Source organism: Lissotriton helveticus, chromosome 5_1 (assembly GCF_964261635.1).
Source record: "Lissotriton helveticus chromosome 5_1, aLisHel1.1, whole genome shotgun sequence".
In the NCBI taxonomy this organism is placed as follows: Eukaryota; Metazoa; Chordata; class Amphibia; order Caudata; family Salamandridae; genus Lissotriton; species Lissotriton helveticus.
This window is the reverse complement of record NC_136065.1, coordinates 362,929,004-362,951,947: the sequence shown is the minus strand read 5'-3', so window position 1 is coordinate 362,951,947 and position 22,944 is coordinate 362,929,004. Positions and strand designations below refer to the sequence as shown.

At 47.8% G+C, this 22,944-nt stretch overlaps 1 protein-coding gene across 2 annotated transcripts in view; it reads right to left on the bottom strand.

The window, feature by feature from the left end:
- Positions 1-22,944, bottom strand: part of TMCO4 (transmembrane and coiled-coil domains 4) — a 443,311-nt gene that overhangs the window by 342,428 nt on the left and 77,939 nt on the right. For both annotated transcript variants that reach the window (XM_078642487.1, XM_078642488.1), the window contains exon 5: positions 15,604-15,736. In XM_078642487.1, the coding sequence (XP_078498613.1) occupies positions 15,604-15,736 (133 nt within the window). The remainder of the gene's footprint in view (positions 1-15,603; positions 15,737-22,944) is intronic.

The following is a 22,944-nucleotide window of genomic DNA, read 5'->3' as shown; positions in this document are numbered from 1 at the left end:
CAGGCGGCCGGGGGTGATCGACACCTGGCGGAGGAGAGCCGTTGACGATTCCTTCTCCCATTGACTCGCCAAGTGGTCACTCTGCCTCCTGGGGGGAGGTTGGTGCCTCGATGTCGGGGCCGGTCGGGCCCAGGGTGAGGGTCGAGTTGAGGCCACGCGGCCTCGTGCTGCAGTGCCCCAAGATGGCGGCTGGGCCGAGGCCGTGGTGGGGATGGTGACCCGGGCCAGCTGGGTCCGGAGCTGGTGTCTTGTGGTGGAGGAATTTTGCAGTGTACTTCGGGTGGTCGTCGGGGACTCTGGCTGGGGATGCAGGGGGAGCCAGGGTCCAGGTCCCATTGCGGGGAGGGGGCAGCCCGACCATGCGGCCTGTCCAACATGCGTCCCCCCCAGCTGAAGGCGGGGAGAGTCAGCCATCTTCCTGGGGACTCTTCTCGCTGAGGCGGAAAAAGCGTGACAGGCCGTCGGCGTTGGCGTGGTCCTGGCCTGGACGATGTTCCACCGTGAAGTCCATCCCCTGCAGGGAGATGGACCAGCGCAACAGCTTCGGGTTTTCCCCCCGCATTTGCATCAGCCATTGCAGGGGTCGGTGGTCTGTTTGCACCCGGAAGTGGGTGCCGAAGAGGTATGGCCGGAGCTTCTTGAGTGCCCAGACTACGGCGAAGGCCTCTCTCTCAATGGTGCTCCAGCGCTGTTCTCGGGGCAAGAGGCGTCTGCTGATGAAGACCACCGGATGGTCGACCCCTTCGGCGTTGAGTTGGGAGAGGACGGCCCCCACACCATGATCGGAGGCGTCCGTCTGCACAATGAATTCCCGGCTGTAGTCGGGAGCCTGGAGCACGGGGGCCGTGCACATGGCGGTCTTTAGCTTTTCGAAGGCCGATTGGCAGGCCGGGGTCCAGTTGACGGTTTTGGGGCTCTTTTTGGAGGTGAGCTCCGTGAGGGGCCCCACGATGCTGCCATAGTCCTTCACGAACCGCCGGTAGTATCCGGTGAGCCCCAGGAAGGCTCGGACCTCCGTTTGGATCGTAGGGGGTTGCCAGGCCTGGATGGCAGCGATCTTGAGTTGGAGAGGGGCCACCAGCCCGCTTCCCACTTGGTGTCCCAGGTAGGTCACGGACCCTTGGCCAACTTGGCACTTGCTGGCCTTGATGGTGAGCCCGGCTTGCTGGAGGGCGTGTAGAACCTCCCGCAGGTGGCGGAGGTGGTCGGTCCACTGGTGGCTGTACACAGCAATGTCGTCCAGGTAGGCGGCGCTGAAGTCTTCCAGGCCCGCCAGTACCTGGTTTACCAGCCGTTGGAACGTTGCCGGGGCGTTTTTCATGCCGAAGGGCATGACTTTAAAGTGGTAGTGCCCGTCTGGGGTAGAGAAGGCGGATCGTTCTTGGGCCCTAGGGGTGAGGCCGATCTGCCAGTAACCCGCTGTTAGGTCGAAGATGCTCAGGTAGCGGGCGGCCCCCATCCGGTCAATTAGCTCGTCTGCCCGGGGGATGGGATGAGCGTCGGTCCGGGTAACTGCATTCAGCCCTCGATAGTCCACGCAGAACCGGAGCTCAGGGGCAACGCCCGGGGCAGCTGCCTTGGGAACCAGGACGACCGGGCTCGCCCAGGGACTGTCTGAGGGTTCGATCACTCCTAGGGTCAGCATCTTGGACACCTCGGTCTGGATGCAGGCTCGTACCCGGTCTGGTACGCGGTATGCTCGGTGTCGAATAGGAGGGCTGTCCCCGGTGTCCACATCGTGGAGGCACCAGGGGGTGACTCTGGGGGTGAGGGAGAACAGGGAGGCGAACTGCCTCAGGAGCGTTTGGCAGTCTTGGCGTTGCTCCGGGGACAGGGCCTCGGAGAGCTGGACCCCTTCCACTGAGCCATCCTGCTCGAGGGCCCTCAGTAAGTCCGGAAGGGGTTCGGAGTCTTCTTCTGTCCCAGTATCGGTAGCCATCAGGAGGCTGAGTTCGGATCGCACAAAATGGGGTTTGAGCCTGTTGGCATGGAGGACCCGTAGGGGGTTCCGGGCAGTCTCCATGTCGATTAAATAGGTGACGGGCCCCTTGCGTTCGATTACCTTGAAGGGCCCGGACCATCTGTCTTGGAGGGCACAGGGCTCAACCGGGGACATCACCCAGACCTGTTGTCCAGGTTCGAACTCAATGGAGGACGTGTGCTGATCGTACCACCTCTTCATGTCCTCCTGACTGGCCTCGAGGTTGGCTTTGGCGGTGTCTCGGAACCGCCGGGTCTGGTTGCGGAGAGCCAGGAGATACCGGTAGATGTCCGGGGGAGTTTTCTGGGGAGGCTGCTCCCAACCTTCCTTGACTAGGCTGAGGGGGCCCCGGACGGGGTGCCCGTACAGTAGTTCAAAGGGGCTGAAGCCGAGGGACTTCTGCGGGACCTCCCGATAGGCAAACAGGAGGCATGGAAGCAGTACGTCCCACTGGCGTCAAAGGGGTTCTTCTAGACCCATAATCATCCCCTTGAGGGTGCGGTTGAATCTCTCGACCAGTCCGTTTCCTTGCGGGTGATAGGGGGTCGTGAATTTGTAGGTGACCCCGCATTGCTGCCAGAGGGACTTCATATATCTGGAGATAAAGTTCGTGCCCCTGTCACTGACGACCTCCCGGGGGAACCCCACCCGGGAGAAGATCCCCATCAGGGCCCGGCCCACCACGGGGGCCGTCACAGTCCGAAGAGGGATGGCCTCGGGATAGCGGGTGGCGTGGTCTACAAGGACCAGGATGAACCGGTGTCCTTGGGCTGTTCGAGGGTCGAGGGGCCCCACAATGTCTATTCCCACTCGTTCAAACGGGGTGGTGACGACAGGAAAGGGTTGTAATGGTGCTTTGATTTTTCGGCCACTTTTTCCGCTGGCCTGGCAGGTGGGGCAGGCCTTGCAGTGGTTGGTGACATCCTTCCGCATGTGGGGCCAGAAAAAATGGGTCACCAGGCGGTCGTAGGTTTTATCCTGCCCCAGGTGTCCGGCAAGGGGGACATCGTGGGCTAAGTTCAGGAGGAAGTCTCGGAAGCGAAGGGGCACCACCAGCACCCGACTGGCCCCTAGTTCTGCAATTTTCTGCTCGCTGTAGAGCAGGTCTTGGTCCCAGTAGATCCAGTGGGCCCCCGAGGTATCCCCGGTGCTCTGGGCCAGGGCTTGCTGCCGGAGTCCTTCGAGAGAGGGACATGTTTTCTGTTCGGCCCGGAATTGTTCCTGCGTGGGGCCTCCCTCCTGCCGCCATTGTGCCAGGTCAGGGACGTCCCGAAGCTGGTCGGGTCCTTCTTCGGTTTGGGTCAAGGGAAGGGCTTCTGGGGCGGCCTCCTCTGGGATGAGCGCGGGAGGAGGTTCTGGCCACTCGGGCTCTTCTGGGCTGGGGACCGCGCGGGCGGTCATGGACCGGGTCGTGACGCAGACCCATTCGGGGAGGCCAAGCATCCCCAGGTGCTCCCTCCGTTCGACAGCTGCCCAGGGAGAGCTTTCAAGGTCGTTTCCTAGGAGGCAGTCCACGGGGGCATCATCGCGGACAGTTACTTTTAACATCCCTGTTACTCCTCCCCACTCGAAGGGGACGCAGGCCATGTGGCATAGGCTTTCGGAGTTGTCGGCTGATCGAACAGGGCAAAGAATGTTCGGCAAGATTTGGTCTGGAGTGACGAGGTGGCGTCGGACCGCCGTTACACTGGCCCCGGTGTCGCGGAGGGCTTCCGCCCGGCGACCATTGATGTTAACCCATTGACCGTACTTCTGTGTGTTGGCGGGAAGGGGGGCCCGCGGAATCATGTCTCTCTCCCCTAAGCAGACCAGTGCCATGGCGGCGGGTGCCCATTCCGAGGGATCGGTCTCGTACTCCTCTTGGTCTTCCGGGATTATTCCTTCCCCTAGGGCCGCCGCTGCAACTTGGCGGGGAGTCGTGTTCGGATTCTTTGGGCAGTTGGGATCACTGGCGTAGTGGCCGGGTCGCTGGCACCTGTGGCACGTAATGTTGGCCCGGAAACCGGCAGGGCTTCCCCGGCCAACCGGGGTCGAGGGGTTTCTGGGGGGTGACGAGGGGCCGGGGTCTCTCCCCCGACCCTGACCTCCTCCTCCCCCTCGGGGGCGATACGATCTGGATACTTCGCTGGGTGCGCTCCGGCCAACTCGGGTGCTTTCCCACCGGTCGGCTTCGGCGGCGAGTTGTCGAGGGTCGGTTAGCTTGCTGTCCAGGAGGTGTTGCCGGAGCTCCACGAAGCAGTTGTTCGACAGGTGTTCCCATACAATAAGGTCAAAGAGTTGTTCGTAGGTGGTTACTTTGTTGCCCTTGATCCACCCCTCGAAGGCTCGGCTAAAAAAGTTCACGTACTCCACCCAAGTTGTACCCGGAATCCGTTTGCAGTCGCGGAACCGTTGGCGGTACATCTCAGGTGTGAGCCCGTATCGAGTGAGGAGGGCGGCCTTCATGTGGTCGTAGGAGGTCATTAGCTGGTCCGGGAGTTGCAGCAGGGCGTCCTGCCCTTCGTTGACAAACCTCCCCCATAATCCGGCTCCCCAATCGCTTCGGGGAATCCGGTGGGAGGTCATTGCCACCTCATAGGCTTTAAACCACTGCTGGATATCATCGTTCTTGTGGTATTCCCGGATGACATCTTTGGGGATGTGAACCTTGGGCTCGGTCGAGGCAGACGGGGTCGGTCGTTCGGGGAGCCCGAGGTCTTTATTCTGTTTCTGAATCTCCAGTGCTTTGAGATTGCGCTCATGTTCGTACTCTAGTCTCTTTTCCTCTAGCTCCCTCTGTCTTTGCTTGTCTTCCCGCTCTTCCCTGAGCCGTAAGTGTTCCAGGGTTATTTTTTGTTCTGCCAGCTTGAGTTCCCCATCCAAGCGAAGTCGGGCAAGTTCTAGTTCGTGGAGTCTGGTTTTTTCTCTTTCTCGGATCTCTTCCAGGGAGAGATCCGCTCTTTCTTTAGTTGGTGCGGGGCTCGTTTCGGTTGTTTGTGTTCGGGGTACGGCCGTACCCGTTTCTGCCCAAGCTTCTAGGGCTCGTTTGAAGTCTTCCTTTGTGCTAAGACCTGTGGTTGGAAGTCCAAGTTCTATGCAATATTGCTTCAGTTCCCGGTGGTTGTAGTCTTCCAATTTTTCCATCTGAAATTTTTCCGTTGTTCCGCTCTCTATTGACATGGTTGTTGTGTGTGGTGGGGCGAGTGACTTTCTGTACGGTTATGCGTAGGTTCGGATCCCGTCGCTGGCCACCAATGTTAGACGGGGACCCTGAGGGTCGGCCGGATACCGAGGGAGAGATCCCCGAGGGGGACCGTCTCCGGCGATCGTACAGACAAGTACCCTCCCTCCCCACAAACAGGCACCACACCAAGTCGAGTTCAAGGCTTTATATAAGGTTCTTAAGGCAAGGATATCAGCGATACAGGATAACTTGGACCCGGGGGTCCTCTCACTTCTAGTCTCTGTAGGGAAAGGGGGTAGCGGGACAGTCTTGGTACCGGATCGGTACAGGTCGTGGTAAAAGGCGAGCTCACAATCCTCGAGCTGGAGGGTCTGTGGATCGGGCCGCGGCAGCGCCAGCAGGCCAAGGTGATAGTCTCATAAAGCAGAGGGCCGCGGCAGCGCCAGCAGGCCAAGTCGATGGTTTCACGAGGCAGAGGGCGGCGGCAGCGCCAGCAGGCCAAGACGATGGTTTCACGAGGCAGAGGGCCGCGGCAGCGCCAGCAGGCCAAGACGATGGTTTCACGAGGCAGAGGGCCGCGGCAGCGCCAGCAGGCCAAGACGATGGTTTCACGAGGCAGAGGGCCGCGGCAGCGCCAGCAGGCCAAGACGATGGTTTCACGAGGCAGAGGGCCGCGGCAGCGCCAGCAGGCCAGGTCACGGATGAGTTCTTCTCGGGTCTCTCGACTCCAGGATACAACTGGCTTCCTGGTCTGGCCCTGCCCCAGTTATAGGTCTGGTCCCCTTTGATGTCCGGACCCTCGCGCCTGGGGGCCGGGAGGTCCGGGATGAGGGAGTCCAGACACCCAGCAGGGGGGTGGAGCCAGCGCCCAGGCGGCCGGGGGTGATCGACACCTGGCGGAGGAGAGCCGTTGACGATTCCTTCTCCCATTGACTCGCCAAGTGGTCACTCTGCCTCCTGGGGGGAGGTTGGTGCCTCGATGTCGGGGCCGGTCGGGCCCAGGGTGAGGGTCGAGTTGAGGCCACGCGGCCTCGTGCTGCAGTGCCCCAAGATGGCGGCTGGGCCGAGGCCGTGGTGGGGATGGTGACCCGGGCCAGCTGGGTCCGGAGCTGGTGTCTTGTGGTGGAGGAATTTTGCAGTGTACTTCGGGTGGTCGTCGGGGACTCTGGCTGGGGATGCAGGGGGAGCCAGGGTCCAGGTCCCATTGCGGGGAGGGGGCAGCCCGACCATGCGGCCTGTCCAACAGTTACATTTTAAATACTGATTTATAATTGTAAGCAAGGGCGCGCTGTTAGGATGTCATAGCCTATTACAAAGTCACAGTGCTATTCACTAACAGTCAGGCATTCATTAGTTTTACTTGACTGTGATTTAACCTTACAATTTATATTTTCACAAAGAAAAGACATGCACGCATTGATGCTTTCTTACAGATGCAACAGATATTCTGACACTGTCTAACACTTTTGTTTTTGATGATGCTGCTTAACTTTGCTAACGCACTCTGTTCTGTAGAGGGGCCCTACTCCCAGCTTCCATATTGTTGTAGCCTTCGATTATGGAATTGTCTTTCTAGGACAGCTAGGGTCAACACACCATGTCGTTCAACTGTCTCCGAACACTTCCCTTAACAAAAAGCCACACCCATTAGTTTTACCAATACTTGTTCTTCTGTTGATGGGTTGAAAGGAAAAGTTGAGTTGGCGTAAGGTGTAACAAGAGAGCAGTATGTCTCATTTTCCCAGGCTTGTTGTCTAACAGTCACCATCACTTTGTTCAATAATGAGGCCACTTTGTTCTTGAGAAAACAGCTCTGCTATCACTTAATATCTTTGAACAGGGAGAGGCAGCTGTGTTCAGATGGAGATTGAGTAATAAGCATTGCTGAGTTGACACCAGTATCCTTATAAGCAGTTTTTACTCTATCAATGATTTTATGGCACAACTTTAAAGTCAGTGTATTTCATGTTTACACAAGAAGCAAAAAGCTATTCATTTCAAAAGTACCTAGGTCCTAAATCCAGTTTGAGCCGGTAATAGCCACTAAGAGAGTGTATGCCTGAACTGGGATTACAACTTGTGTATTTTTTCCCTCAACAAATTAAGCCAGGCACATTCAGATGAAAATTCAAGATGGCCCTTCGTACATACAGCATGCTCACCCATAGGCGGACATCTGTGAATGATTGTTACAATAGTAAAAACATGTCAAACATGACTACTGATATTTGTATGTGTATACAATATCTTTCTATTTTTGTTCTGTTTTATAAAAGTTTATTAAAACACCATTTCAAGATATCCACCCACGCATAAGAAAGTTTTATTTTAAAAAAATCACTAACAAACCAAGCAATAGAAAAACCAAGATATTGTCAATTAACATCAGGCCTATTAGTTTTGCCAATACTTGATATTGATCTGTATATCTAGTTTTGTCAAGAAGATAGGGGTGTTTTATATTTTTAGCCAGAGGCATGGCACAATTGGCATTATTGAATGTGTGAGGATTGTGTCAAATAAATATATATATCCTTTCTTAATTGCACCATTGCAAACTTTGCATAATTTATTAATTTCCTGCTCCCGCTACCTTGGCATAGTTAAACAGAAGAAAATAAAGTATGTTGTGATACAGGCACATGGGTGTGGTGACACACAACATTATCATGCTAGGGTCAAGAGCTAAAATGGCTACAGCGACATGATGTACACACGCACATTATCGGAATCCACGTGTGTATGTATACGTCATAGCACTGGGGTTGGCTTTTGCCTTTCCCTGCCGCCCTCAACCCCCCAATACTGTTCAGTATCAGATTCAAGCATTTTTTTTACTTTTTGCCAACGCTGTTCAGCACTGGTAATGAGCATTGCCAAACCAAATATGTTGGCTAATGCCTTTCAAAGGCGAGACTCTTTGGCTTTGCCAAAGGTTATTTTTCAAGATCTCTTCCACCTCTTTTTTCTGTATTAGTACCTTTCCATCATGCCACTTATCCGTCTATCCTACTCCTTGCTCTTTCCCCTCTGCTCAGTTCACATTTGACTATGTGTGCCTGACAAGATTTGAACTATGGGTGTCAGGAAAAAGGCTGGGGTAGAGGTTTGCCAGCTCTTGCGCAACAGTACCTCTTTGTTGCACAGGAGCACAGCAGCACTCTGTTCTACGGTGAAAGCATGGGGATGAAGCAGAATGTTGTCAGTGTCGGACTGGCCTATAGGGCAATTTAGGCAGTGCCCGATGGCCTTGTCTGACAGGTCTGGCGAGTGGGCCTTTTTTTGGCAAGGTGAGCCGTTTTTTACAGTCGATTTCCCAGATATTCATTTTTTTTAGCTATTGCTAATGGGGTCCGCTTTTATTTTGGTGCCCAATCTTACTTAATGTCCCAGTCCAACCCTGAATGTCGTTACCTTTGTTATACATATGTGTCAGTTCCCAGCAGTTCCCTTCAAACAGTGGCAGCTGGAAGCAATCATAGATACAGGATTATCTTTTCAGGGTGCATGAACACCTAAAGGCTGCGGTGAAGAGGTTTTGAACATCACAACTGCTTACTTCATGTAAACTATTCCCTGTCCGAACAGACCCTGCTAATACTGAACACAGGATAGGGTGCCAGTTTGAGATTGCTCCTCCCCTTTTTACATAGGTTTAAATGAACTGTTAGGAGGAGTGATTTTCTTAGGCGCTCAGGTGCACTGTGAAGACTACACAGGAGATCACCTGTGAAGACTTTTTTTTCCGAGACCTGGGCATCACTTGTTAGGTCTCGTGACCTACAATGCGCGCAAGCGCATTGAGGGATCGAGAATTCAAGTGCTCAAAATCCTCGTGAAACCACGGGCTTTTTGCTGTGGTTTTCATGAAGTTCACGTGGCCACAGGCACGCACATTTGGGCCATAAACTTGCATTTCTCCTCCCCTTCCCCAGCCAGCTTCCCCCAGGCCGTAGCAGCACTCCTCCCACACCTTTGAAGTGAAGCTTAGCTTCACTTCAAAGGCCCCTGCTGCTTCACACCGTGTCGCATTTCTCCTCCCCCTCCCCTTCTCTGCCTTCCCTCTGTCTTGTTGTTGTTGGCCTTCCTCTGCTCGTTAAGTGTTCTGTTTGGTTTACTTCGTGCATTAAACTTCGGCAGCTTCATTTGCCTTTCCGTCACGTAATCTCCCTTTGTCGTCCCACCCACCCCCACACTTCTGTTTTGTTTACTTCGTGCATTAAACTTCGGCAGCTTCATTTGCCCTTCCGTCACGTAATCTCCCTTTGTCGTCCCACCCACCCCCACACTTCTGTTTTGTTTACTTCGTGCATTAAACTTCGGCAGCTTCATTTGCCCTTCCGTCACGTAATCTCCCTTTGTCGTCCCACCCACCCCCACACAACACTGCTTGCCCACCGCTCCGAGGTCGCTGTTTTTTTCTTTAAACTTAAATTATCGCTTCATTTGTAGTGCCGTCACTTAATCTCCCTGTGCAGTCTTCTCTCCATCCCCTCGCCCCTCCCACAACACTACTTGTCTGCCCGCATCACCCCTGCGAGATAACTGCTTTTTTTGTTTAATTTAATTTCGTAGATTGATATAGCGCTGGCAAGGCGGAGTGTAAGTGATTTTCCCAGAATCACAGGATGTTGAAGCGATGCCGAGACTAACATCGATCCCCAGCATCCGAGTCAGCCGCTCTAACCGCTGTATCACATCCTCTCCCTCTGGGGATCCATGTTATGAGTCTCCTTTTGTTGACAGCAGTGTCAGCAAAGACATGGTATCAGGTGCAAGGAACCACGTGGTTAGATTACATCAAAATAATATATCTGAAAAGAGAAACATGCAAATATAATATTTGATGGAATCTAACCAAGTTGTTCCTTACAACCGCTACCACGTCTTGTTTCCCACTGCTATATAGGTTAAAACACATGTGCGTGTCTTTCTGCATCTCGGACAGGTTGTTGTACTTTTGTGTTTGGTTTACATCTGTTGCCCGGACCTCACGATGAGCTTCGCAGCATGTCCAATGCAGTTTTGGTTGTTTTTTTAATTTTGCCAGATGGAGTTATTCATAAGTTCAAATGCCGCTCAAGTTACATTGCTATATGCGAAGATCTCTGTTATTTGTGGTTTAGAGTCACTCACACAGTCAATAAGATGGCCACATCAGAGCTCGACTTCTCGCTTCAAAGGTGCTGCTCTTATGTCAGGGGACTGAAACCTGGGTTCGATGTCAGCACCCTGAAATCCCTCAGTAGACGTTACCCTCATTGGCGCATGTGCAGTGCTCACCGCCAGCGGTACACATTCTCTAGATATATTTGTACCTCCACAACATATTAAGTGACCAACATATTAACTGAATGTCTCTTTATTTTGCTTCCTTTGTAATGATTCGTTTACATTGCCACTTGGGTGCTGTCAATTCTATCTTAGAAACTGTTCCCATTATTTCCCTGCCTGCCGACTTTCTCCAGCTGTGTACCCTGTTAAGGCCGCAACTGCTGCGTATACTGACTTGTGACGAAGTCACGCAGCAAAGGTAGTTGCTAATTGCATTTCATGATTGTTAGCATTGGCTTGGATGCTTCCATGACCTGATTGGCACTGATGTCGTGGAGCACAGCTAACGACTGCTCTGGTTTCCACACCAGAACGGAAACTGGGCATATTTCTCGCGAGGCCATCTCTCTTTGGGACAAGATAGTATCTTATTTTGTGCAGCCAGAGCTCTTAATTTGCACCCCTGTCCTCACACCGTAGAAATGGCATGTAGGTGCCTGGTACAAAGAAAGCTATATGCCTTATTACTATAATACTGTTATTTGTGAAGTTTTTTTAATGTATTGCAACCTAGATTAAAAACTTTTACCCTTGACAGTTTCTTAGCTGCTCTGGTTTTCAGTGGTTCGAAGACACCCTTTGGAGTGCATGATTGAAAATGGTGTTGCTGGTAGTAAGATCTGTATGAGAGGTGTGTGAGGTTTGGAAATGTGCTTTAAATATAGTGCGACAGCAGCGTTGCACATAAACATGAGATAATAAATAGTGTGCCATAAGAGACAGTGGTGTACATTTTACCTACGGTTATATTCAGGAATTAATAGTAGTTATGCAACTGAGCCTATTTTTAAGTGGTAAAAATTAATGAACAGTCGATGTACTGAACACAATCCACAGGACAGGTCTATAATTACGCATTGAGGCAAAAGTATGACATTTGGCAGTGTTCTTTATATTTTAATAGTAATTTCGATTATGTGAGCTGGCCTCAAGCACCATGAGCTGATATGTTCTAAAATGGATGCCAAATTTTGTATTTACTGCTTTCACATGTAATTTTTCTACAGAAAACATACAATATAATATTTTCCATAGGAGTCACTGTTGTATCTTAATATCATTCTAAAATGCTGATATAAGGAAATCACTAACTTACTAGAGTCCAATTTAAAAAAAATGAAAAAGTCTGAAAGGGATCATGATTTGTCTTAATTATATCACTGCAGATCACAACCCTTGCACAAAAGTGTACAGGTATGATTGAAGGGGTAGATGAATCATTTTGTGTCTCTTTATAAAAGCAGTTGACATATGTAAGTGGCTCTGTTTTGTTATAGATTTAGTACATTTTGAGGACTCCAGGATCAAGAACAGTAGAATTTAGTGGCACATGTATCTGTATGAAGAGTTTATTGGCACTATGAACATTTCAGATAGACATCACGGATCCTTATTTAAACTGCAGACAGGGTAATGCAGTTACATTTATTTTGAGACCAATACAGCGCAGTGAACGGTGGCAGTCCATAAACTCAGAGCAGGATTCATGCACTGCTCAAACAATTATATGGCACCACCAGAGGCTTCAGATTAGGCTGTATCTTTCTCCAATTTATAAGGCTCCAGCAGCTTTACAAAGAACCACAATCAATAGTAACAAGCACTGGCATTGCCAATAGGTCTCGCAGTAGGAAAGTTGGAGCTATTACAATTGCAAATAACAATGCCTTTTATTTTTGTTTTCATTTTCAAAACATAAAGGGCTTTGTCATTTACAAAACCAATAGCTCCAACTTTCCTACTACGAGACCTATTGGCAACGCCAGTGCTTGTTTTTGCCCAGTGTCCGTGATGGATACTGTTATTTAGCACTGGCACTCAAACTCAATAAAAAGATTACTTAATTTGTACACTTGACTCGCCAAAGGGCAGCACAGGCAAACAGTCTATGTTTGCTGTAGGACGCGGTAATTGTTTGGACCTCGGATTGCTGTTTGAATTGAGTTACTACACCAAAAAAAATCAACGTCCAGCCGCCGTTATATATATAATATTAATGGGTCGAATTTTTACAAATGAAAAAGCAAGGCAGATAGCATACCGAAAAACAAGCTTTGTTAATGCATTGGTTTCACCTACATAATTAATAAATAGCTGTTTTCATTGATCATCGTCTTGGAGAAGGAGCGGAGAGGATTTGGTGCAGCGGGCAGAGCTGCTGATTCGATAGCTGGGAATCCCGGTTCGAGTCTCTGTGGTGCTGTGCAACATACTGTCATTCTATGCAAATCACTTAATCACTCCGGATGATAAAGTATTATATAGATATGCTGCAATAGTAAAAGGCAAAATTTGATAAAAATATAGTTCCACCAAAGCTGAAGTTAACAGTATTTCAGTAGCGGGAAACTGATAAGAGAAGTGAGCATTGGTAAGTACAGGATAATATGCTACAGCCAATAGAAACGGAGGAAATGTAAGTGGCACGCAAAGGAACCAATGAGAAGCCAGGAAAGAGAGAAGGCAGGATGTAAGTCCATTTTCAGTTTATATTAAAACCAACAGATTTCTCAAGCACAGAGCACTGTGCAAGCGGAACCTAACAAGGAGCATCTGGTAACATCAAGGATGCAGGAAACAACCATACAACACTCAGTAAACTGCTACAAAACAAATAATTTTGGTCTCTATGGCCACTTCTATTCTATAGAGAAAGGTTTGGGAATCCTCAGTGGATTTTGCAAACTCACACAGCTGTATATAGAGTAGTCATTTTGCAAACTCCCAAGGCTGTATAGAGTAGTCAGTGAAGGAGGCAGAGTAAGGCTTTACGGTTATTGAGATAGCTGTGATACATCTGTCCTCAGCTGTATGCCTGCATGCCAACCATGAAGGGAAGCTGATGAAGTGAAAATTGACTGGTAATCTAGTGGTTTTTGCTCATGTTATCCATTCTGCATCATTTCAAACATGTCCAGTAATATCACTCACTTCTTACGCAATTCCAGCCAGAACACTCTTCTCTCTGGAAGCAATGTGCTGCCAGTGCCAGGAAGGTTACAGGAAATACCACTAGAAACAATGGTTCTGCTGGTTGTTCCCAAAAGTTTGGGAGAAGTCCAAAATCTGTAGGAAAGTGGCCCTGGTAAGGTTGATACGTGACTAGCCTTTTCTGCCAAATGTCTGCACATGTTTGGCATTGTGGCAATGGCTTCTTTTTGGCCCTTCTCGAGTGTGGTCAAGAAAGGCAGGAAGAGGGAGACGGGCAACAAGCTTAGAAGTCTAAAATCACTACAGATCAAGTTCTCCCGTTCCTTGGTGGTACCTATGGAGAGGTAGCCAACAACCATAACCAATCTTTTCAGAATTGGCAAAAAATATTATTTCTTTCTCTAATTTTTTGTGTGACTAGTTTAACATAGAGTAGGTAATTCACTGTAGATTGATCTTGACTACTCTATCAACAATAACTGAAGACACAAATCTTCATAGATTATTCCACAATATATGACAATCAGTGGTTCTAAGATGTATAATCATGTCTCGTGTAACAATCTGTGGTTTAAGGATGAATAATCATGTTTGAAGTTCAAATTCTAAGAAAAGAATGAATTATATGTAACAAGTATATTTATAAAGATTTGTCTATCTTGAAATACATTGAAAAAGAAAAAAACAAGAAAGAAAAAATAAAAATCAAATATATTTTTCTATATTTGTTATATTGTGTGTATATATTGGTTTGGTGGTCTAAAATGTATTTGCTTTAATAATATTATCCAGCACTGAACCCGGTGCAAAATACTTTCCAAAAGAGTTGTTTTCCCTGTTAGGGTAGTATCCTTTTTTTCAGGGGCCCTGTGTTTTTTCCAGAATGGGAAAGCCCCAGGATACATTCTTTCGAAAGTCTACATGGTTAGTTACGTATTTCACTTAGTTAAATAAGGAGTTTGGCACAGCTGAAGGAATTCTGTAAATTGGCAGTTCTCTCATCTTACCAAAACTGAAGATCCCCTGCTCTCTTTAGAGTACAGTGAACTGCTGGGATGTAATCAGAGGACCCTTCGTTCTTTCCATTGATGGTAACCCTTGACCCAGTGGTCCTACTACACAAGACTATTGTGTGATAGGCCCATTCTATTGAAGACAGGACGACCCTGCTCATTTTCCCTGCCTGTGTTTACCATACAGGGAGAAAACTGCCTGCACGTCGGGGAATTTTTGTTTAGAGGAAATAAGCTTTCACTTTATGGAGTTTATTTTTACTGAACAAAAAAAGTTGATGAGTGGTACTTTAAACATGGCACCAGATTGGCAAACCCATCAATGCTGTAAAGGGAGCCACTGCGGCGTCTATAACTAAGGCATTCGGTCCTCTGCCATGGTGATGGAGATGATGACCTCAGCCCCCAGGAGACCATCACCATGTCTAAATGGCCCCAAAAGCATTTTTGTTGCACTCTCCCAGGAAAAAACGTAAACAAAACTCAGCATTAATGTAGGGTATTTGGGAGGAGTAAAACAATCCTCCTGTGCCTCTTTAAACAGATTTAAAAACCATTGCAGACCTCCATTTAGAACTTTTCTGCCTTAATTGGGGCCCTCTCGTTTCAGGTTGGGACCAGCTCTCGTTACACATTCTGGTAGTTTTCCTGCCAATAGTGCACACGCAGTCTTTAATACATCACGGTTCCATGTCTGGTCTTTTGTAGAACATGAAGCTCAGAGGTTCTGACAGCTGTCCAGGCCACATATGAATGATAAATGTCTCTTAAACTGGACTCGTCAAAACAAACGGGCTATGACATGACAGAACAAAAGTGAACCCACTTCAAAAATCAGAGGTTAAAGGAAACCACGTCACAGGACTCAAAATGCAGCTTACTAACGAGGGTGGACTTGGAGGAGGCATTTCCAAAAACATAGGTTCATGAGTGAAGTAAAATGTCAGAGTGTAAGATTCAAACTTTGCACTTAGTTTGTTCGTCCTTGAACATTCCACCAGATGTAGGGGGAAAAGCTAGAAATAGAGAAAGCAATGGGAAAGAATGGTCAGGCATTGTGACCCAAACAGAATGGGGTAGGAGACCCTTACCAATTAGAGAATTATTGCGGTGGATATTTTAATAAAAAGTATACAGCCATAACTTAAGAAGGAGAGATCCTCCTCCATTGTAGATCTTACTCTGATGGTTGCTCCTTGCTCTCCTTCAGGCTCTCTGACAACGATTCTTCAAAGACCTCCAAAGCATCTTCAGAAACACACAGCAGCCGTGTGATGTGAGTGATCAACACCCGGGCACGGGCATCATAGTACCCTGCAATAGGAAGGAGGAAAAGGTGCCACATGAGAAGAACAGAGATTGTACTGCAAAGCAGGGTCAGCTTTAGGCTAGTGCAATGGGTGCGGTCACACCCGGCACTGAGCTCGAGGGGGCGGAGTAGAAATAAGTAAGGATTTAAAAGCACCTGCTGCTGAGTTCCTCGTGTTTCTAACAGTTTTTAGCAACAACAAAAAAGTCAAGATAACTCTAGAGATTAATGATCCTGCTGGAGAGAGATCGGAGTTTTGTCAAGTGGCACTTTTGACTCATCTTAAAGTAAAAAGTAAAGTAAAGTCCACATTTGTAAAGCGCACAATCACCCGTAAGGGTCTCTAGGCGCTGGGGGACCGTCGGGAAGATTAAGCGAGCTATTGCCCAGAGTCACATGGTGCTGGGCTGACCTGCCGCCGGAGCCGGGGATCGAACCGTAGTCCCCAGATTCCAGCGTCAGTCGCCCTGGCCGCGGCGCCACGTTAATATGCCTGTTGCAAATAATGTGTGCCCTGCTGATCACAGAACTGCATTTTATGAGGATAGCTCAGTGGGTTACTGTTTTTGTCACAGTTCAAAAGTTACAATCCAAATACAGCACAGTGACTTATGAACTGTCATCAAGGAGCTGCATGCAACCTGTATGGTATAGCTAGAACGTTCTGTTTTTTCCACAGTCTTTCTTTATCCTAAATTTGATAAAAAAGGTTTGTTTGGGTAGAATATATGCTTATTAGTAAAGCCATACCCTACCACTGTGGTACGTTTAAAATCCTCTGTTTGTGTTTCCCCAAAACAAATACTCTTAAAATTTACTGTGTACTAGTATGGATGACGTGATTTCTACACCTTGAAATCCTAACTGTTTTATGCAACATTTCCTATAGACAAATTTACATACATATGATTAATTATCTGTTTATAATTTGTGTGATATAAAGGGCTCTACCACCTTACACTGGTATTAGTAGAGGTATAAAACAAATTAAATGCATGTGCGCGAGTAGCTATGAAAACATGAGGGACACTATTGGAGGATGGTAGTGAGGGAATCTGTAGAAAAGGAGCTCACGGGGGAGCGAGCGAAAAAATACTTTTTATCGCAGTGGGCAACGCTAAAGCGGGCCCTGCTGCAAAGAAGCTTCATATTAAGATGGACCAGAACCTTTGTCCAAAACCTCTTTGAGCGGGACTTCCTGTTCCACCCACATGTAAAGACAAGAAAAGAGCCAAGCCAAAGCACTCACTAAAAGCAGCCAATCAGGAAGCAAAAGGAAGCCAAACCTACAGAAGGAATAAAAAATTAAAAAAAGCTCAAAGACAGCACTACTCACTGGAAGTAATTCACAGAAGGGGTCGGCTTTTGTCCTGTTATGACCTGGTAAGGGCAAAAACTCTACCTCACACATACCGTACCTCTCAGGTACTCAACATAACCCAACAAGTGCCTCAAAACTATACCTCCACTGTCCAGCTCAAACATCACACACTACTTCACATCCACCTCTGCAACCCATGCTCAAACAACCCCACAATCTCAACCTTAACATCACTGTCCCCACCACAGTCATTTTCAGATCAACTTGGAACAGCAAACCTTTATGACAACCATCCACGAGCTTGTTAGAGCCTACACTGTCACCTTCCATCTGCACACTACAGTGTAACTTTATCACCCTGGTCAATACCTCTTATTCGGATGCCCCTGGCAACCCCCCTGCTCTCCCTGCAACACACCTTTTAAATCACAGTTTAAAAACAGGTTACAGTAAACACCTGCTCATTTAAAGCCAAGAAATCTCTATCATGGTACATACAAGAACTCACATAGAACAAATATGCAATCAGAAAGCACAAGAAGAAATAGGATCGATTTCAGCTTGTGGAAAGCTTCAAAATCTTGAAGAACCTCTGTGCATTTTACATCAAGCCCTTCCCAGAAACCAAGGATGCAAACTATACTACAAACAGCATTGCAAAAGCCAAAAAAAGCCGAGAAAGCTTCAAAGCAATGAAGCACTGCATGAGTTGCAATGCTGACCCTTCCATCAATTATTCAAAGCAGAAAGGCATCACCATCAATAACTTCTTGTAAGAGAATATCAAACTAATTATACAGTTCATTGATTGCTCAGAAGTCTCAACCACCTGTTCAACAGTACCACTTCAGAACAGACTGAAGTGGGATTACTTTGTTCCACCATCCATTGAGGACAGCTTAAGCACTCTCAACGCATCAAAATCAGAAGAAGGCAAAATCGCCCCAGTACAAATAGTGAAAGTCATATCAGGCTGCACCTATAAACCATTCCTCATCATCATCAACATGTCTTTTACCCTTGGCTACTTTCTTCTCCGGCTCTTTTATGATCACAAAAATCCCTCCCTCCTGAATCAGCTTAACATGTACTCCAACAGCTGGCTATAACAAACTCCCAATCTTTGCACTCTTTCTCTTCTCGTCCAGCTGGATCTCTCTACAATCTGAGATGCTACTGACCTCAGCATTCTGCTCAACAACTTTTCTTCTAGAATGGGCTGCAATAATGGGCCACTGAGTACTGGTGGTCTCAATGAGACTGAGGCTGATACAGCTCATATATCTACACACGGTAGTCTATAGCCTCACAAGACTAAGCAGAAAGAAGCAAGGTTTGGACCCAAAATGATTGAGCTGTAAAGCGGAAATGAGAACTTTCTTTCATACGATATGGGAATGCCCAATAGAGTAGAGATATTCTAACAAAATATCTGATATTGTATGCCTGGTCGTGAGTAAACAAATTGTGCCAGGGTTTAAACTGGGATTGCTGGGCTTGATGAATGAATGTAAATGCAGAAGATACTTCCGACTATTGGTAGTTATGGGCTTAATCATCGCCAAGAGAGACTATGCATGACCCTGGAGATCAGCAGGAGCACCATCTTTGGCTAAGTGGTCTCGGGTGATGTATTACTGCGCCAAGGGAGAGCTGTTTGTCTACAAGTCAAGGAGATGCCTGGGGAAACATAAAAAAGTCTGGGGCAACTGGATTAGTTACCATGTAACTGCAATTTAATGACACTTATGTAATTACTGTAAACCATATATGAATGCCAAATCTAATTAAGAGGAGTTGTTCGATGTTGCAGTTCTAATCTTCCTAATTTTGACACCAGCATTCGGGAATAATACATTAAGAAAATCAACAGTGTTATAAAAATAAATGGGCTTCAACTGCACTTTTCCTAAGTGATTCACAACCTACTTGAAGAAGAGATCCCTTCTGCTCCTGATGAGCACCTCGAGATCAGTCTGGACCTATGTGACCTGCAGAGTCCCAAAGAATCCATCCTTTACCTCGAACCTATTGATAGTCAGTCCTAGCTGAAAAAGATATTAAGATGCAACAGTAGGTGTATACTTCCCAAGCCCAGTAAACAAATAATATCTGGAAAGAACATCAACTTCTTAACAACTGTCTGGCCACAAAAGCTCAACCCTCGGTTAACAGAATTTGTGCTAATCATCACCACTAGCACAACTGGTCCACTGTTGCAGTGTACAAAGATGTAACATCAACATCACTTCCACCTCACAAAAGGACGTATAATAAAATGACACAAACTGACAGGCACCAATGAAGCATGTTCCGGAAAGTGAAAAAACTTATAAGATCCAAAACATTGATTCAATATATGTGCCCTCAGATCAACAAACTACGACTCCCTCGCTCTTTAGTCTTTCTCTGGCATCCCTAAAACCATAGATATCGACCACAAACGCGTTGATTACTATCTCTTTTGGGTTCTAAAGTTTTTATTTTCTGTTTGTGACCCATTTTCCCAATAGACACGCAGATCACTGACTTTTGGACACCGATATGAGGTCAATAAAGTTTTTTGGTCTTCATTGTAACATTCGATATTCCCTTACACAGACAAAGTACCGCCTCTTTACATACGATCCCTAAAAGACTGAGCGCGAGCGCTTACATCAAGTGCTCTGGCGGCCCAATGGTTAGGAGGTATTAATATACGCGGAAGTCGAGGACTCAGTATCCCCGGTGTAGAAAAGTCAGCCCATAACGCACCCGATGCCCAGGCCGCTGGTGCAGGGCGACTCTTCATTTCCATCTTGAATAATTATCAAATAAAGAGACGGGCGCTGAAGGTAGGAAAACAAGAACAGAGTTTATTACTCATGAGGAGAACATGTCCTTTGGGACACTCGCAGAGTGTCTTCGGGAGGTGCTCTAACAAGTTTCTCTGAGGCTTCGCCTTTTATACACAGGTTCGTGGCACACAGGCATCCTTTTATTACAATCAATACATTGTGTAGTATGGAGGTATTCCAACACGTGGCTACAGTAGGGGCCCTTATCCTTCATGCAATAGGAGGGGGGCTGTCACGCAGCTGAGTGTTCTGCTGATTCCATTGGAATGTGTGTGCCTGATCGAATCTCAGGGGGCGGGGTGGTCATGATCAATAGTGGTTCCTTTCAAGAGAGGCGAGTGCATACAGTAGTGGGCAATGAACTGTATCCTCGGGCTAAGGGATGACCAGCGGTCCGTGCAAATAATTAGGTTCAGAGGAAGAGGTCATCACAGGAGGGGTATTCATGGAGGGACAGGAGGTGTTGGTCAGGCGCGGGGTGCGATTCTCAGAGGCAGAGTCATGCGGGAGGGGAGAGCTCATGACTTGTGCATGTGAGAGCGGGGGCAGTCAGGGTGCATGGGGGGGACGTTTGCAGGGTCAGGGAAGTGTGCTGATGGGCGATCGTGAACAGGGAGACCATGATACCTAAAATGGCTGTCGTGTACGTGTGTGCATGGGTCTATGCTAGCGGGATAACACAGTCAGGGTTTTAGCGATATCCGGTCTGCTTACAACAAGGGGTACAGTGAACACAAATGAACGCCGCTTATGTGTATATACATTTGCCAATTTCAACAGTCGCCGCTTTTAAACATAGTTAGTACATTTGGGTTTACCCCAACTGAAGGAGTGTGCATATAGTCATGTGTGACCAATTAAATAACGTTCGTCAAATGCTAGAAAATTGCGTACAGTCATATGCAGTCGATACAATTGGCGGAATACGGTACATGTGGATTTACATTTGCTGCGTTATTCATAGATCGGCATAACACGTAGTCGAGGGCAATCAGGAAAAACGTTCCGACATTTTATGGACTTCAAGTTCTGACTTTCTTTTCAAATGGCATCAACATATAGTAAAAGTGCTATATGAGACCTTTGGACTTAAGTGACCGAAAACATGTTTGAAAGCAATAAGAATAGAGGGAGGAATTCAGTTCGATGTAAACAACTAGTCAAGGGGTAGGTAGAAAGTTCAGGAAGGGGGGTCTTAGTGAAAATGTCTTTTTCAACGACGAGCCACCACTGGTAGACTCTGTTAGTCCGTTTTTCTTTTCGTTGGCGCTTTTGAGCACCGGCGGTGGAGCTATAGTCCAGCTCGGAATCCTCCTTACGCGTTGCAGGGTGCGATCAGTCCTCTGCTGTTAGATCACAGTCCTGTTTCCTAACTGATCTTCTTAGGGGTGCCTTATGCTGGGCACCTGCGTGTCTTTCTTTTTCCGTGGCAAAATCCCAGTCCATAGTCAAAGTTTATATTGTTATTGTTAATATGTGCTTGTATAGCGCCAACTCACCGACAGGTCTCAAGGCGCTTTGACCATAAAAAACATAACAACTTAATCAACAATCTAAGGGAGGGAGCAGACTAAACTGATTTCCACGCTGCCTTAAACAGGATGGTTTTTAAAGTTTTCCTGAAATGGAGCCTGTTACCATCCCTGCGCAGGGCTTCAGGTAATTCATTCCAGATTTTTGGTAACAGTACTGAAAATGCTCTGCCTCCTTTTGTTGCTAGTTTGAACCGGGGGCATACTAACAGTTGTGCTTCCGCCGACCTCAGTCTTCTCTCAGGTCGATAGATCTCCAACCTTCCCTTAACATATGCAGGGGCTTGGCCATAGATGGATTTATGGGCTATGCAGAGACTTTTAAAGATAGATCTTTGTATCACAGGTAACCAGTGTAAGTTCTGTAGCAGCGGAGAAGCATGGGAGTTCCGCGGCAGTTTGAAAATGAGTCGTGCTGCATCATTTTGAACCACCTGCAGTCTGTTAGTTAGTGTCTTGGGTAGGCCCAGGTAAAGAACATTCCCGTAATCGAGTCTCGAGAGTATGGTAGCCGAGACTACAGTACGGAGCATGGATTGGGACAAAAGTGGGACTAGTTTCCGCAACTGTCTCAAAAGACCATTGCAAACTCCTACCACGGTAGAGACTTGGCATTTCATAGATAGCGCACTATCTATCTTGATGCCAAGACTTTTTACCGCGTCAGCTGGTTTAGGAGTGGAGCCCAGTTCCTGTGGCCAATACAGGTCGCTCCAAGGCGAACAAGTGGATGAAACGATCAACACCTCGGTTTTCTCGGGGTTGATCTTAAGGAGGTTACTTGACATCCATTTGACTGTATATCGAAGCACCTCCTGTGCTTGTAGTTGAGCTCGTTCTGTGTCCTCCATACTTAAAAGCAGCTGAGTATCATCCGCGTAATTAAATACGCGGCAACCCATCTCGGTCAGAGTTTTTATTAAGGGTTGTAGATACAGGTTAAATAGGAGAGGGGACAATGCAGAGCCTTGAGGGACCCCGCAAGTAAGTTCTCCCACTCCTGAAACCATATCTCCCAGCTGAATTCTCTGGGTCCTCCCTAACAAGAAGGATTCTAGCCAGGCATATGCTGAGTCTCTGAACCCAAAGCCTGCCAACCTGTCCAAGAGTAGCGGATGGCTGACAGTATCAAATGCCGCTGACAGATCTAAAAGTATCAGCGCGCTAGGTTTTTTACTGTCAGCCATCATTCTTAGATCTTCCAGCACCGAGAGCATAACTAACTCGGTGCTGTGATGTGCACGAAACCCGGCCTGCATCTCATGGAGAAGATGGTTAGTATCCAGAAACGAGGTCAGCGATATCAGCACATGTTGTTCCAAGACCTTGGACAGGTATGGCAGCTGAGAAATGGGTCTATAATTTTTCAGCACTTTGGGGTCAGCCCCAGCTTTCTTCAAAAGTGGTTTCACCCTAGCTTCCTTAAAGCTGGCTGGTAGTCGGCCTATGTCTAGTGATTTGTTCAACATCGCTAGGATGTGATCCTCTAGACTAAGACGAGCTAGGCGAAATACACTTGGGGG